This window comes from Stegastes partitus, unplaced genomic scaffold (assembly GCF_000690725.1).
Source record: "Stegastes partitus isolate 25-593 unplaced genomic scaffold, Stegastes_partitus-1.0.2 Scaffold788, whole genome shotgun sequence".
NCBI classification, from domain to species: Eukaryota; Metazoa; Chordata; class Actinopteri; family Pomacentridae; genus Stegastes; species Stegastes partitus.
Window position 1 is genome coordinate 1 of NW_007578519.1, and position 14197 is coordinate 14197.

General features: G+C 45.7%; 1 protein-coding gene across 1 annotated transcript; it reads right to left on the reverse strand.

Annotated features, from left to right (window-relative positions):
• Positions 1–206: 206 nt before the first annotated feature.
• Positions 207–12408, reverse strand: rinl (Ras and Rab interactor-like). Its single transcript, XM_008292145.1, has 11 exons — positions 11895–12408; positions 11549–11714; positions 7782–7893; positions 6429–6501; positions 5520–5608; positions 5328–5410; positions 4103–4331; positions 3031–3711; positions 2600–2917; positions 2360–2491; positions 207–1416 (listed from the first exon to the last, which is right to left on the reverse strand). Coding segments are annotated over exons 1-11 (2349 nt in total). The 5' UTR covers positions 11897–12408; the 3' UTR covers positions 207–952.
• Positions 12409–14197: the final 1789 nt, after the last annotated feature.

The window sequence follows — 14197 nt, forward strand, 5'->3', positions numbered from 1 at the left end:
GTAGTTAAAGACCAGAGCCCCAGACGGGTCGGTCCAGGACGGCCAAGATTAGATTAGTTGATTTTATTTTATTTAAATGTTTTTGGCCTCTTTGGGACAATAACCAAAATCATACCTAAGGCATGATGGAGGTATTACTGCTAACAGCATGAACAGAAGCTGGGCGTTTTTATTGCCTATCGATGCTGAAAAGAGCAAAAACAAAACAAAAGCTGATTTTACTTTATTACTTTGTTCATATTAACACATTTTACTAATACAGCTGAAAAATGATGTCGGTTTAAATTAATCATGAAAGAGTTCCAACTCATCCTCACGAAATGTAATAAGGTCCTGTTCAAGGGAACCAGTTTGAGACCTCAGTGCCACGAAGCAAAGCTCCTCTACCAAATACAAGATGGAAGCATGTTCACTGAGGAGAGGTGGACTGATAGCCAACGTGTTACTAATTGATCAATGTGATCAATTACGAGATGTAAATGAAAAAAAAGCATCATTTCAATACGTTTTTCTGTAAACACATCTGTTCTTTACAATATGATAACAAATGTGCTGTCATTGAAGGCAGCACTTTCACAGCCTCGTGACCCATCAACCGGAGCAGCTCTTCTGAACCTTGGTACAGATGACGGCCTCAGAGTGCTCCGTTCAGTTTAAAGAATGACATGTTCTCCCTGGATCTGAAAAATGTGCAGCACTTTAGAGAAAAAAGAGCTGAAAGTTGAGAAAAGTCACAAAAAACTGTTTTTCTGTCATCATCTTGTGACCTCTCGGTTGACCCTTAGAGAAGTCCCTCAGGTTGGCAAGGGTTCAAAAAGGCACATAGTTCATCACAACAGACGCCGGTGTGTTAATGACATAAATTACAAGCTTCCTTTGCCTCTTCAGAAGATGAATTCAAGCAGGTTCGACCCAGTGAGATCATTTTGACCTTCTCCAGGTCCTCTCTCCATTACAATCCTCTGTGGTCCTCTTCTTCTGCTATACTAAAACTCTGTCTGTCTTCCTGTTTGCTTGTCACTTCTTCTTCCTGTGTCTCAGGTTGACCGTGTGATGCTGGAGTCTGTGATTGGTCGCCGGCTCCTTTGTCTGTCACCGTCTCCTCCCTCAGCGTCTGCAGAGCTTCAGTCTGCTGCCGTGACTCATCAGCGTTAACAGAATCACTTTCTTTCCCACCTTCCTGTTTACCACCGGCTTCTGTCTCAGAGCTCTGCGCACCTTTATCCCGACACGCCTGCCTGCGAATGGTCCGTCGGTTCTTGCTGCGACGTGACTGGTCGCAGTGCAGGGTGCGCCTGCGGTGCCATTGGTTGAGGGAGTGTTGGGCTTCCACGCTGAGCTGACGGGCAGCCAGTCGCGGCCGGAAGCTGCTGATGTAGTAGAGGGAGGCGTACAGGGTTGTAAGGTAGTAGCCACCTGCGGATATGCAGAAAGGGTGACGGTGAGAAACTAAGCAAAGTTGAGAATTAAAGCTGCAGTGGGCAGATCTCTGGAAAAAGCAGAGTTTCCTCCTGCAGGTCACCCCTCTCTGTCCGGTGCTCTTCCCACCAGACGAGCAGAGGTGTGCAAAAATAGTCCATAGTTGGTCTTTAAAGTGTCTCACCTGCTCCGGGTGAAAAGCCCTGTGATTGGCTAAAGTCAACCGTCACTGGCTAGATTTTCTTAGAGCTGAGAGGAGGTGCAGAAGTCTAGTTTCCTCTCAGACCACGTGAATTGTTATAAAGGTCACAATGGACTTTTTGCCAAATGATGCCAAAGCAGTGCTGCCTACCCCAGCTTTAAACCCAGACCTGGACTCATACCGTAAGTCAGTCACTACAGTTATGAGTTAAAGTCCTATCTAAGCTAGTTTTACGCCATCCATCCATCCATCATCTCTACACCTTAATCCTCACTAGGGTCATGGGGGGCTGGAGTCTATCCCAGCTGACTCAGGGTGAAGGCAGGTTCACCTGGACAGGTCACCAGTCTATCACAGGGCTACACTTAGAGACAGACAACCAAGCACACTCACATTCACACCTACGGACAATTTAGAATCACCAATTAACCTCAACATGTTTCTGGACTGTGGGAGGAAGCCGGAGAACCCGGAGAGAACCCACGCTGCACGGGGAGAACATGGAGACTCCACGCAGAAAGATCGGGACGCGAACCGGCGACCTTCTAGCTGCGAGGCGACGGTGCTAACCACCGAGCCACCTTGCAGCACTAGTTTTACACCAGATTAAGGAAAAACAAACCTTTAAAACGTCTTAGCTGGTAACTACTGTACACTAAACCCTCTGCTCTTTACACTAAAATGAAGTTGTAGTTCTTTAAACAAGCCTGAGGATGTGCTTCAGGTTTCTTTCCTCACCCTCTCCCTGCAGCTGTGTGGGGTCCAGCAGCTCCATCATGTAGTCAGTGTCGATCTGTAAGGTGACCAAATCACTACGGAGCAGCATCCACGTCAGGCAGGGCAGGAAATCATCTGCTCCAAACACTGTACCTGCAGAGGAGGAGAGGCCGACTTTAAGGAGATATTTACAGACCAACAAGGTGCTGGCCACAACCACAGACAAACAACTACAACTAGAAAAGTAGTAATGACGAATACCTGAGCTGGAATTGGCGCTCATGCTGTTATAGATTCTCTTGCAGACTTTGAGCAGGATCTTGACCTTCTTGTTTGGAGAGAACTCCTCATGCATGCTAGTCCACCACTGCTGGATCCTCTCCACGGTGACGGAGTCGGGAACTCCGACTCCCGCCGACCCCCCGAGGTCCTCCACTTTGTTCTTTTCCAAAACTTTCAGGTTGTTCTGAAGACGCTCGAAGGTGCCGGCATTGGTCTGGGATGTGTGAATGCAGGTGTAGAGGTGAGCGGAGACGGGCTTCAGAGCCACTTTGTGGATGGAACGCTCCACCAGGCAGTCTACAGGAGGGTCAGAAGACAGGAGAGGAGGGATTAGCAGAACATGAAAAGCTGATCCACTGAGGTGCAAAGTAAGTTCTGTCAGTTATGTTAACAACCGTCAGCTCACTCACCAATCTCAGCGTCAGATAAGTCAGTAATGCTGTCCAGTAACGCCTGGATTTCTGGGTAGTCCAGCAGCGTGTCCCTCAGTGACGTGAGCGACGCCCTCACGTCCTGAAGGAGTTCTGACCCCGTGGCCCCTCCAGGTTCAATCCCTCTCCTCAGTGTCGTCTCCACAAAGCCCTTCACAGCCTCAGCGAACGCCGACCCTTTCTTCTCGCTCAGCTCCTGCACACGATTGATCAGTCTCTTCTTCGGGCACACCAGCCCGCCCAGCGCCTGGCCCACCGCCGAGAACCGATGTATGACCTTGTCAGCCAGGCGGTGTGCCGAGGCGTGGTGTGGTGCGGGGCTCAGCAACGGGGACTCCTGCTCTTCCTCGATGCTGCTGATTGACAGCGAGTCGAGCTCCATGGACGGGGGATGGAGCGAGGAGGAGGGCCTGGGTAGAGGCAGCCAGACTCCGTCTTCGATCCAGGACACCCTGTGAGGGGACTGAGGCAGGGGGCTGCTGTGGCGCTGCGTCTCGGGCGTCAGGCTGCCGGGGGTGGAGGGAGCGGATAGAGGAAGGCTCCCGGTGCTCGCTCTGTACGGGGGGCTGCTGGGAGTGTCTCGGCTGGGCCTCCTGAGGACAACCCCTGCTGCTATCTGTGGGGTTGACGGTAAATCGGCTGACCTGGCTCTGACGAGACCTGGACAAAAACAACATGGGAGGTAATCCAACTAAATGTTATGGAGCACAGAGATCAAGATATCATACTCAAATGACAATTCCTTACAGATAACAAACAAATGGACTTTTAGAACTCCCCACTTAGATGTAGAAATGCAGACAGTTCACGACAATCTGGATTTGTGATATCCGTTCTCAAATAAATAGTCACTGTTCTTAAAGTCGTGGGAACTGTTCCTCTAAACCTGAGTCAGGTCTTTGAATTTTCAGGTGTGATTTGAAAGGTTTTATTTCTGTCTTTTTTTGAAATCTGATTTTAAATGCAGCGTTCCAACAGATGGAAACACACATTTCACACCCTGTCAGAGTGAAACTAAAACGGCATCAGACTGAGCGTGACAAGTCCTGACCTGAGCTCTCTGTGCTCTCTGTGCTGGCAGCAAAGGGCTCCTGCTCCAATGACATGGCTCGTTTATTCTGTAACCCCGCCCCCGCCCACGTCCGGGTGGTGCTGAGGCGGCGACCTTGTTTGTATTTCGAGGGCTGCATGGCGGTCGTCCTGCTGGTCAGCCACTCGTCTCCGTGTTCACGAAGGTAGAGGGGGTTGATGATGCACAAGGCGCCGTTGGAGGACGTCAGCTACAGAAAATGCACAAACACACACAAGTTAGGAATTCGGGCATCGCGATGCACTAAAAATCCCCAAATATGTTTATAATGGAACACGCTGCAAACACAACACTGAATCACCTGATGAAGTGAACACAGCGAACATGTGAGCTGCAATCAAAAAGTTCCAAGACTGTCTTTGGTGCATGTTTCATGCTTTCATGTGTGCAACACGAGCACGTCGTAACTGTCACACGTCAGCATGATGCGTGACATCCAACCATCAACAGTGGAACCTGTTAACACGTGTTAACCACCAGTAGGAGGATATTTTCGGTTTCAGCAAGGAACAGAAAGCTTCTGTGTCAGTCAGCAGCCCAGGGTGAGTCAGTTTTCATACAGAGGTGGGTCTGTGGCTACCACCTGGAGACTACACAACAGTTTCTACAGTGGAAAAGCCGAAGTCTCAGTCACGACAGCAGGTGTTGCAGGTCAGGCGCACCAGGATGCTCGTTTTATTGGCATTCACCTGGTTGTGTATTAATCCCCCTGGGTCGACTCTCAAGGAAGAGTTCTACTTTGGCTCCATGGGACTTCTTTCTCTTCCCCAAAATAAAATTCAAGTGGAAGGGTCGTTGTTTTGACAAAGTAAAGGAGGTCCAGCGTCCATGGCAGAGGCTGCAGGACTTTCATGGAGCGCTCCAATCATGACAGTAGCTCTCAGTGTTGTATAACAGGACGAGGAGATTATGACGAAGCAGATGGCAGCCAAATTTAAATAAGGAACATTTTTATAGAGACAGGTTTCTTGATAACATTCCAGTGGAACACAATATGAGCATTTATTTGGAGGCGTGCCACCGGAAACCCGATGAATGTTCTGTATTTAGAAAATGATCTGGCCTCAGTTTCATCATTGAAGGAAATAAGTAATTTCCTCTTGAGCACACACTCGCTCTCTCTCTCTCTCTCTCTCTCTCTCTCTCTCTCACACACACACACACACACACACACTAGGAAACACACCTGTATTGAGCACATCACGCTGCTCGGCTCCGTTTGGGTCATTTCATCAGTCTGTTGCTCAGGCGGTGTGAGAAGCCAAGTTTCTGCAGCAGATAAATAAATGACAGGAAACAGTTCAAAAGTCTCTTTCAGGTTTTGTGTTTCTGAAGTAGATTCTGGGAGAGGAAGAGCCAGAGAGAGGCAGGGACTCACTGGGCTCAAGCTCTGAGAGACGGTCTTTGTTCATCTCAGTTACACTGTAGATCCAGCGGGGGATGGACAGACAGACGGCCAACACATCCCTGATACACAGAAAGAGATGAGTGATAATAAAGTGTTTAAACATGCTGACTCGTGTTCTGCAGACAGGTCTGACAGTGTCCAGGCACTTTACACTGATAATCAAAAAGATCATCACTGTAAAATGCTTGTCTGACCAAGTGAAAGAACCAATAGAGCAAACTAATACCATCTATTACAAGTTAAAGTCCTTCATGAAGAAGTAAAAATAAATATTAGCCGCAACATGTCAAAAACTTAAGTGAAAGTGCTAGTTTTGCTACCTCTGACCGTTATTTTATCCTGTATGACCGCAATAGATTATTAATAGAGAAGCATCAGTGTCAGCAGGATGTTACTGCTGCAGGTTGGAACGACTTTATTTTCTTTACAGGTTTATTTACAGAGACAGAAGATCAAGCTGAGGGCTCCTCTCATGATTAATGAGAGAAGAAAGAAGAGGAATCTAAACTCTGATCTTAATTTTTTTTAAAAACAACCTTTTTCTCAGATCTTTGATTTTGCTAAGATATTGGATCAGTAGATTATTTATTAAAAGGAAACCCTGGAGACGTTTAACGCAACTATTTGTTGAAGCTGTTAACTGTCATCTGATACGTGAGCCCGACTACACACTGCTTCTATTTTTAACAGTGTGTTGTATTTCAAAAGCTTTCATCTGTGCAAAGAAATGTATAAAAAACTCTGTACCGCACGTGCATTATTGTACTTTGTACTTTTCCACGGCTGCAGTCAGGTTGATATTTATGCAATTATTAACAATAATGTGAGAGAAGTTGAAGACGAAGACACACAAACAAAAAGACGCCTGAAGGTTCTTACCTGGTCAGAGAGTAGAAGAGCACCAGCTGAGCCAAGTCAGAGAAAGAGAGTCGAGAGTCAGAGAGCTGGAAGACTGTGATGGAGACACAGAACGAGTGGGTAGCATCAGTCTCACACTAATAGTTCTGCTTAAACACACATTCTTGGAAACCCACCGAAGCTTGAACCACAAAGCCCAAAAGGGGACTTCTTCCGATAAGACTGCGTCAATGTTTGATAAGTTTTACATCCACACAAGCTTGACCATTTCTTTTTAATGTGTGTTATAATGCTGAGCAGGTCAGTGTAGGTTAAAGATCAGATGAACCTTTGCACCTGTTCAGGTATCTGCATCTACAGTGTTATAAAACTGCATGTCAGTGACAATAAATTAGCCTCATTTTAGGAACCACATTTTTCAGTTTGAGGCGGGTCGTAAAGCATTTATGATTTCCAGCTCTCATGTGTGACAGCTTTACCAGGTGAGAGCTGCAGGTGTGAAAGAGCTTACAGTGGTCAGAAACAAATGGCCTTTTCATTGGAAAAAAGGAACAAAGGAATAAATCAATCAGACAACAAATTCTGTGCGGTTTGAAAATAACTCAAGAAAAGCAGCAGCTCTTCTGCGGTGCTCACGGGCTTCTCAGTTTCCTTCTTGACCACTTTATGGAGCAATAAATAGGATGAGGATCACATAATGCAGATGCCACTAATGTAGAACTTTGGTATTGAGCACATTTGCTTTAAGTAAATAATTTAACCCACACAAGAGAATGCATGGTGATCTTGAGCTGAGAGATCAGTCAGCAGCTGGATCTGAAGCAGCCCATTTCTAAACAGTTTTGCTGGATCACCGTAAAGTTTTTTTTTCTCATTTTTCAATTCATGGTGAGTTTTGGTGAGGCTCTTAACATGCTCTCTTGTGCCACCAGCAGCGCCAGCAGAGATCTGGCAGAGCTTAGAAGTGAAATAACTCTGAGAACAAAGTTGTAGTTGATTTCAGAGAGAGATGTTTCTGATGTTGTGCTCATTTATGTTTTTTACTGGAAATTGTCAGTGCAGCGAGAGAATAAAACGATGCATTCTAAGATCTTAAATCTGGAATCGAGAGGAAAACTATTAAGAAAAGGTGAAAGAAAGAGGACGAAATAGTCAAATGTCACACTGATGTCAAATATGTCCAAGAAAAAACAGCTGGATAATGAAAATAATTTCCTTTTAACACACAAACCCGCAGCAGAAAGCGTAACTTTTAAAGCTTAAACTGTTTGTCAAGTTTGAAGTAATGAGTCAAATGAAGGACTAAAAGTGACACACAGGGAAATCAGAGCTCGCACAGAAATAGATCCACATTTGCATGCCGTTGGTCCATACCTGTGCCTGTGCATTTGATATTAAAATCAAGAACGTCCTCATTCTGTGCTCCAGCAGACACACACAGCAGGCCGGGCTGAGACGTCGCAGAGTCCCTCACAACCAGGAAGCTCTGCAGGGAAACACACAGTGACTCATTTAGGTATCTGAAGTGTTACGGAAGCCTGTTGAGCAGGAAGAGCAGCTTCATTACTTGAACGTTCACGCTGGCAGGCCGCATGGCGAAGCTCCATGGCAACCAGGCAGCGAGAACAGAAGCTCTGGGTGTCGACAGACAGCTGGACGGAAGCTTTCACAAAACGGCTTTAAAGAAAAACTGAGTCAGAATTTCTGTAACAAGGCTGGACTGATTTGATCTTGACTGCAAAGGGTTGACTTTCCGACGCTTCGTAAGTGCTGATAAGAGTCGCGGAGCTTGTTTGCCAACTCATAAACCTGAAATGACTCTGTGTCGGCTGGTTAATTCTGATTTGAGTGTAGACCCAACAGTCTTTCCATGTTCTCTTGAGTTATTAGTGATCCCTTTAGCACACGTATTAAAAGTAAGAACAGTACGAGCTATCGTCATCACAACGGAGCAAAGTCTGTCACTGAAGAAATGTGTGATGTGATTGGAAACCACTGAAAAGAGACTGTTTAGTAAAATTACTGTCTCTAAAGTCAAGTATAAAGTTTACAGTTTGATCAGCCTCCCCCATTTAGAGGTTCTTAAATGGTGTCTGATTGGATAGATGGATGGTGGAGCAGTGGTTTGCTCTGCCGTCTCACAGCTCGAAGGTTCTGGGTTTAAATCTTGGCTAGGGCTAATCTTTGGAGTTGTCCCTGCTGGGTTCTCACCGGGTTCTCCGGCTTCCTCCCCGAGTCCAAAGACATGCTGAGGTTAATTGGTGATTCTAAATATTCTCTCTATGATTGACTTGCTGACTGTCGACCTCTCCAGAGGGTGAACCTTCACCCTAAGCTAGCTGGGATACCAAACCCAAGAATCCTGTCAGCCTACAGGCTGAAGGTTTCCTAACGTCTGCAGGGCCTCACTAATGGTTCCTAATTCTCATCTTGTCAACACCAAGCAGCAACTCCAGTGGCTGAACAATAAAATGGCTCCAAAAGTGAGCCAGTCCCCACAGACCTCCATGTTGAAATGTCCAACTTCACAGCAGAAATAAACGTGTTTACAATCTGATACAATAAACAGTTTGGGTGTCTATAGCTAATGCATGAAGGATTAACACACAGTGGGCAGGTGGGTGCCGCAACAGGACAGTTCATGGCCCAGAGATGTTTGAGCTCCACTCGTGCTTCACTTTCTTTTTCTTTAAAGTTATTTGTTGGATAGTGTTAGTGAGAGAGAGACAGGAAAGTAGGGGAGAAGAATGGGGGGAGGACGTGTGGGAAAGGGTCATGAGCGGGATTCAAACTCATGACCTCCACATTGGGACTGTAGCCCTGCACATGGGACACCAGCTCAACCAGGTGAGCTATAGCGGCGCCCCTTTCACTTCCTTTTTCTCATTTTTGAATTAGCCAGAAGCTAAGGAAAGCTGTTCAGGACACCTGGAACTGTTCATCCTTTGTCATATTCAGTCTGTTGTCACCAAAGATGACAGGGTCTTTGCTGTCTGGGCCCCTTAGCAGTGCTGCTTCCTGTCTGGAGATGTCAGGCAGGAACACTTAGTATGATGCTTTAAACCCCCTCTGAAAACTCACTGAACATCTGTCTTATATCTCTCCTGTATCAATAGTTCTTGTTATGAATTTGGTGCTGCAGCGTTCGTCTTTCCGTCTTGTCACTGATGGTAACTGGCAGGTTGAGTTAAATCTTGTTCCTGGTGGTGAAAGTGGGCAGAGGTCTGCTGGAAATAGAGGTGATGTCACGGATTTCTGTGCACCAATCAGCATTCAGCAGCGTTTGAATTTCAATCTGACGACAGTTGCTAAACAGTAGCGGACTTTTTCTGTGTTAAACTGAATGTTATCGGGAAGTTTTGCTCGATTTTGAAGTGGTGGGAACATCTGAAGCAGCTGTTTGTCAAACTTTGCTTCGACTGTGCAGGTGTTCTGTTTGTAGAGAGTCAAATCACGTTTCTGTCTTTACAAGCAGTGACGAAGAGAGAATAAAGCAGCCCGTTGAGACACAGTTAACTTGAGTAAAACGAAGCAGGCGCAATCCCAACGGCTCGGTCATGTAGTTACATCATCAGGTGCTCACACACACACACACACACACACACATCTATAAACACGCAGAGGAAGTCGCTCTCAGGCTCGCTGTGCACCGAAATAAAGACTCAAGAGTTCACTGCAAGTCACCAAGCTTTGAACACGTAGCGTGGCAGTGGAGATTATGAGCAAGGATTTCTCCGGTGATTCATAACAACCACCTCACATCATTCATGAAACCCAGCGAGCAGAAATAAGACTCTAAACTGTGAATAAACAAAACCACAACCTCCATAACATGCTCACATCAGGGCCCTTTCACTGAGCAATTTGTTCAAGTCTCAGGTTTCCTTTGACAGTTTATGTGCAAAAGATTAAAAAAACAAAGCTCCTCCCCCTGTACCAACTACCCACAGCTCAATGGTTTGATGCTGCCGGTTAGAGTTTTGCATTTCTGAGTAATTATCTGCATGTCACGCTGTAAGTAACAAACACATCTTTTCACATACGACAAACACACCTTTTGTACTCACATTCTCTCCGTGCAGCATCCATTTTGTAATGTCATTTCCCTGATATGCACACGCTTTTACTCAACACCACTTCTGCATTTAGCCACAAAGGCAGTTTGTTGTGTTATCAGATGCCAAAAAGAAAAAGGAACTACTTGCATGAGAGGTGCATGTCGCCTCCGGCTTTAAAAAAAACTACTAACTACAGTGAAACATGAATGTAGCACACAAACATCCCTACAGTGTTGTTTTTTTTTATTCTTAACTCCAAACTACTTATTGTCACGTAACACTTGGACTGTTTGACAGAAAACTGAGTTGACAGGAGGATGAAATGCAAACTAGGTTGCATGAGAGGAACGGATCAGAGAGAGGAAATACGGAGAGATGGGAAACACGGAGGATGAGAAGTGGAAGTGGAGAAACGAAAAAATAGTAGTTCAGCCTTTTGTTCCACAACAAAAAACAAAACAGAGAGATTTTTTTTTTTGAGAACTCTCAGTGTAAAAGTCTATAAATCAACAGACATATGAAGAAATACGAGAGGTTTTGGAACCATAATAGTTTATGCTTTTGGCGAAATCACAAATCTGAGCCTAAGGTTGCACCTCATCCTAAAAACATGTGTGAATGAGTGTGAATGCCCTCAAATATAGAAGACTCATAATCAACATATAAGTGCTCAAAATAACAGAATTATCCATAAATTCTCACCATAACTTGCACATTTGACAGGATCAGGATTAGATCTCAAATTAAACTGCTGCTGTTAGTACGTGACAGCGTTGGGATTAACTTCACGTTTCCAAACGATTTTTACATTTTAGAAGTTTAAAAAACAAAACAGAACGTCCTGGAATAAGTGAATCAGTGTCTCGACTACACAACTATACTTAATCTGAAGCCACATTTGAGACATATTGTCACATAACAAAGATAAGAGTCCTCACTGAGTGGTACCACATGGCTGCTTCCGCTGTCAGAAGTCAGTCCCCAGCTTTGTCAGACTACTGCACATCCCTCTCCACATCCCCTGCTTCTCTACATTGTCACTATCAAATAGTAATAACAGAGCCCTTAAGTGATTATTCCTACCCCGGCAGGTGTCCCACAGAGCGCAGCGTGGGCCCCCTCTCTGTCCCAGGGCTCCCCGGGGCACCAGGCCTCCTGACAGCCCTTCAGCTGCTCCAGCAGCGACAGCCTCCTCTTGATGCCCCTCCACGGGATCGCTGTGGTCCCATTGACCGGACTGTGAACCGCCCTGGACACGAACATATGGACACACGCATGAATGCACAGATAAAGTCAGATGTTTAAAAACGTAAAATGATGTTGTCACACTCAATGATTGAGACAAAATTCAGATTAAATATTCATTTTCAATAATCACACGTCAAAATCAAAAGAGTTTCTGTGCAGAAAGAGAACAGTTGATACTCACATGTGTTGGGCTGCCTCAGTTCATGTGTCTTCACCACTCTACACCATCAGCAGCCTCTGCTCATAGTGTAGTCCTCTGTCTCTTGAACTCTTCCTTTCAAGTCTTGCTTAAGAGCCCAAATACCATCAGGCCCTAAATAGGAAGCTCACGCACTCCTCAGAAACACACCTTAAGAAGGTTGTTGATGTAATATGCTGAGTTTTCTCCATTTAAAATACCAGATATCTGTCGTACGGCTGCTGTGTTTGCCTCCTTCTGCCTCCTGCACATGCTGCCATTGAATGCAGTTTCAGTTTTCGTGTGAAAATTCACCTTCTTTACCCTCCCCTCACCTCAGCTCTGCCTGTGGTTAACCCAGCGCTGTGCTCAATGCGAACACTGAAACGACGCTGCATGTTCTCTAAAGGGATACATGAGTCTATTTTTTCCTCTGTGCAGCTCTGCCTTGTGCTCACAGATGATGTGTATCAGAGTGTTGACAGCTGAGAGCAGACAGTGGGCTTGAAAATGCTTCACTGCAGCTCTGACACGATCTGTGATCTTTGGTGTTACAGATGTTATCTTGCACCTGAGGAAGAAGATGTATAAAGACGCATAAAGGAAGAAGAGTGACAGATGGGGGCTGGACTTGTTGACGCCACAGCGAGGGGTTGTGGCTATTTAGTCTAATGTACACGCAGCTTAGTTTACTGGCTGCTCAACACTTCTGCGTTTCACGGAAACCACAGATGAAGGTGTTGCTGGGTGGTCAACAATTTTATTGCAACAACAGTCTTGGTCTTTTCAGAAGAAGCAGTTTCTGTCACGCTTTCTGTTTAAACTATTTCCTGGCAACAGCATGATCTGTTTAGTGGCAATGACCAGCAGCCAACAGCTGACAGCAACGAACCACCTAAAACCAACCATGAAACAAAACGTCGGGAGTTCAAAGCCCTGATCTCGGCTTCTGAAGAGTTATTTTGAATTTTTGCAAAGACAGTTCTTACCAACTTTACAGTAGAAGCTGAAGATGTTTTCATTGTTTTATGTTCTGTCAGTGTGTCTGTCCAGAAGCTATTAGATGCCACGAAATAATGAATCATAACTTTAGCGATACTTCAAGTTTCTATCTCGTTCCATCACCTGCGTAAAAATTGCGTTTTGACTAAACAGCTGCAAAAGGAATCACGTCTATATCTCCAGCAGCAGGACTTAGTGCTAATTATCCACGTCAGCACGCTACCACACTTAACTGAGTAGTTCTTGTGTTTGTTTCTGTTATCCTGTTCTCTGTTCTGCCCTTTACCCTCACCCCAGCCAGCCTGAGCCTGGTACTGTCGGAGGATTCTTCCTGGTTAAAGGGACGATTTTGTTCCCGCAGTTGCCAACATGTTTGCTCAAAGGGAACCAGTGGATTTGTTGGGCTCCTCCCTGTGATATATGTTGTGAACTTCCACCCATCCATCATCTCTACACCTTCATCCTCACCAGGGTCATGGGGGGCTGGAGTCTATCCCAGCTGACTCAGGGTGAAGGCAGGTTCACCTGGACAGGTAACCAGTCTATCACAGGGCTACACTTAGAGACAGACAACCAAGCACACTCACATTCACACCTACGGACAATTTAGAATCACCAATTAACCTCAGCATGTTTCTGGACTGTGGGAGGAAGCCGGAGAACCCGGAGAGAACCCACACTGCACGGGGAGAACATGGAGACTCCACGCAGAAAGATCCTCACGGGGACGCAAACCGACGACCTTCTGGCTGCGAGGCGACGGTACTAACCACCGAGCCACCTTGCAGCCCCATGTTGTGAACTTGTGCTACATTAATAAAATAAATCACTGTGAGCATTTGAAAATGTTCTCGTGTTGAGCTCAAAGTACTGCTGAGCCCAGTAAAGCCCAGTAAAGCCCCACAGCGCAGCCGGCATGCCAACATTTCTCCAAACGCCATCTGGAATGTGTGCATATTTCAAACAGAGACTCTGATTACCTCAGAGCTCCTCTTCACCTCTAAAACCTCATCTCTGTATCAGCGTTCCATGTTTCATAGGTTTTCTCCATGAAAATAACCTGTTCATGCATTAAATTGGCAGATCTACAAGGAACCCGTCTCTCTCTCTCTCTCTCTCTCTCTCACCCCTCCAGTGTTTGCTGCAGCACGAGCACACCAGCTCACCTACAACTCAAACAACTGCTACACAAAAGCAAACACTGAAGTAATTCAGCCATTTATGTTTGAGCTAGAAAGCACAGCCGATGTCACATTAGAGCTGGAGAACGTTTTTTTTCAGGTTCTCATTATGCTACACAGAAC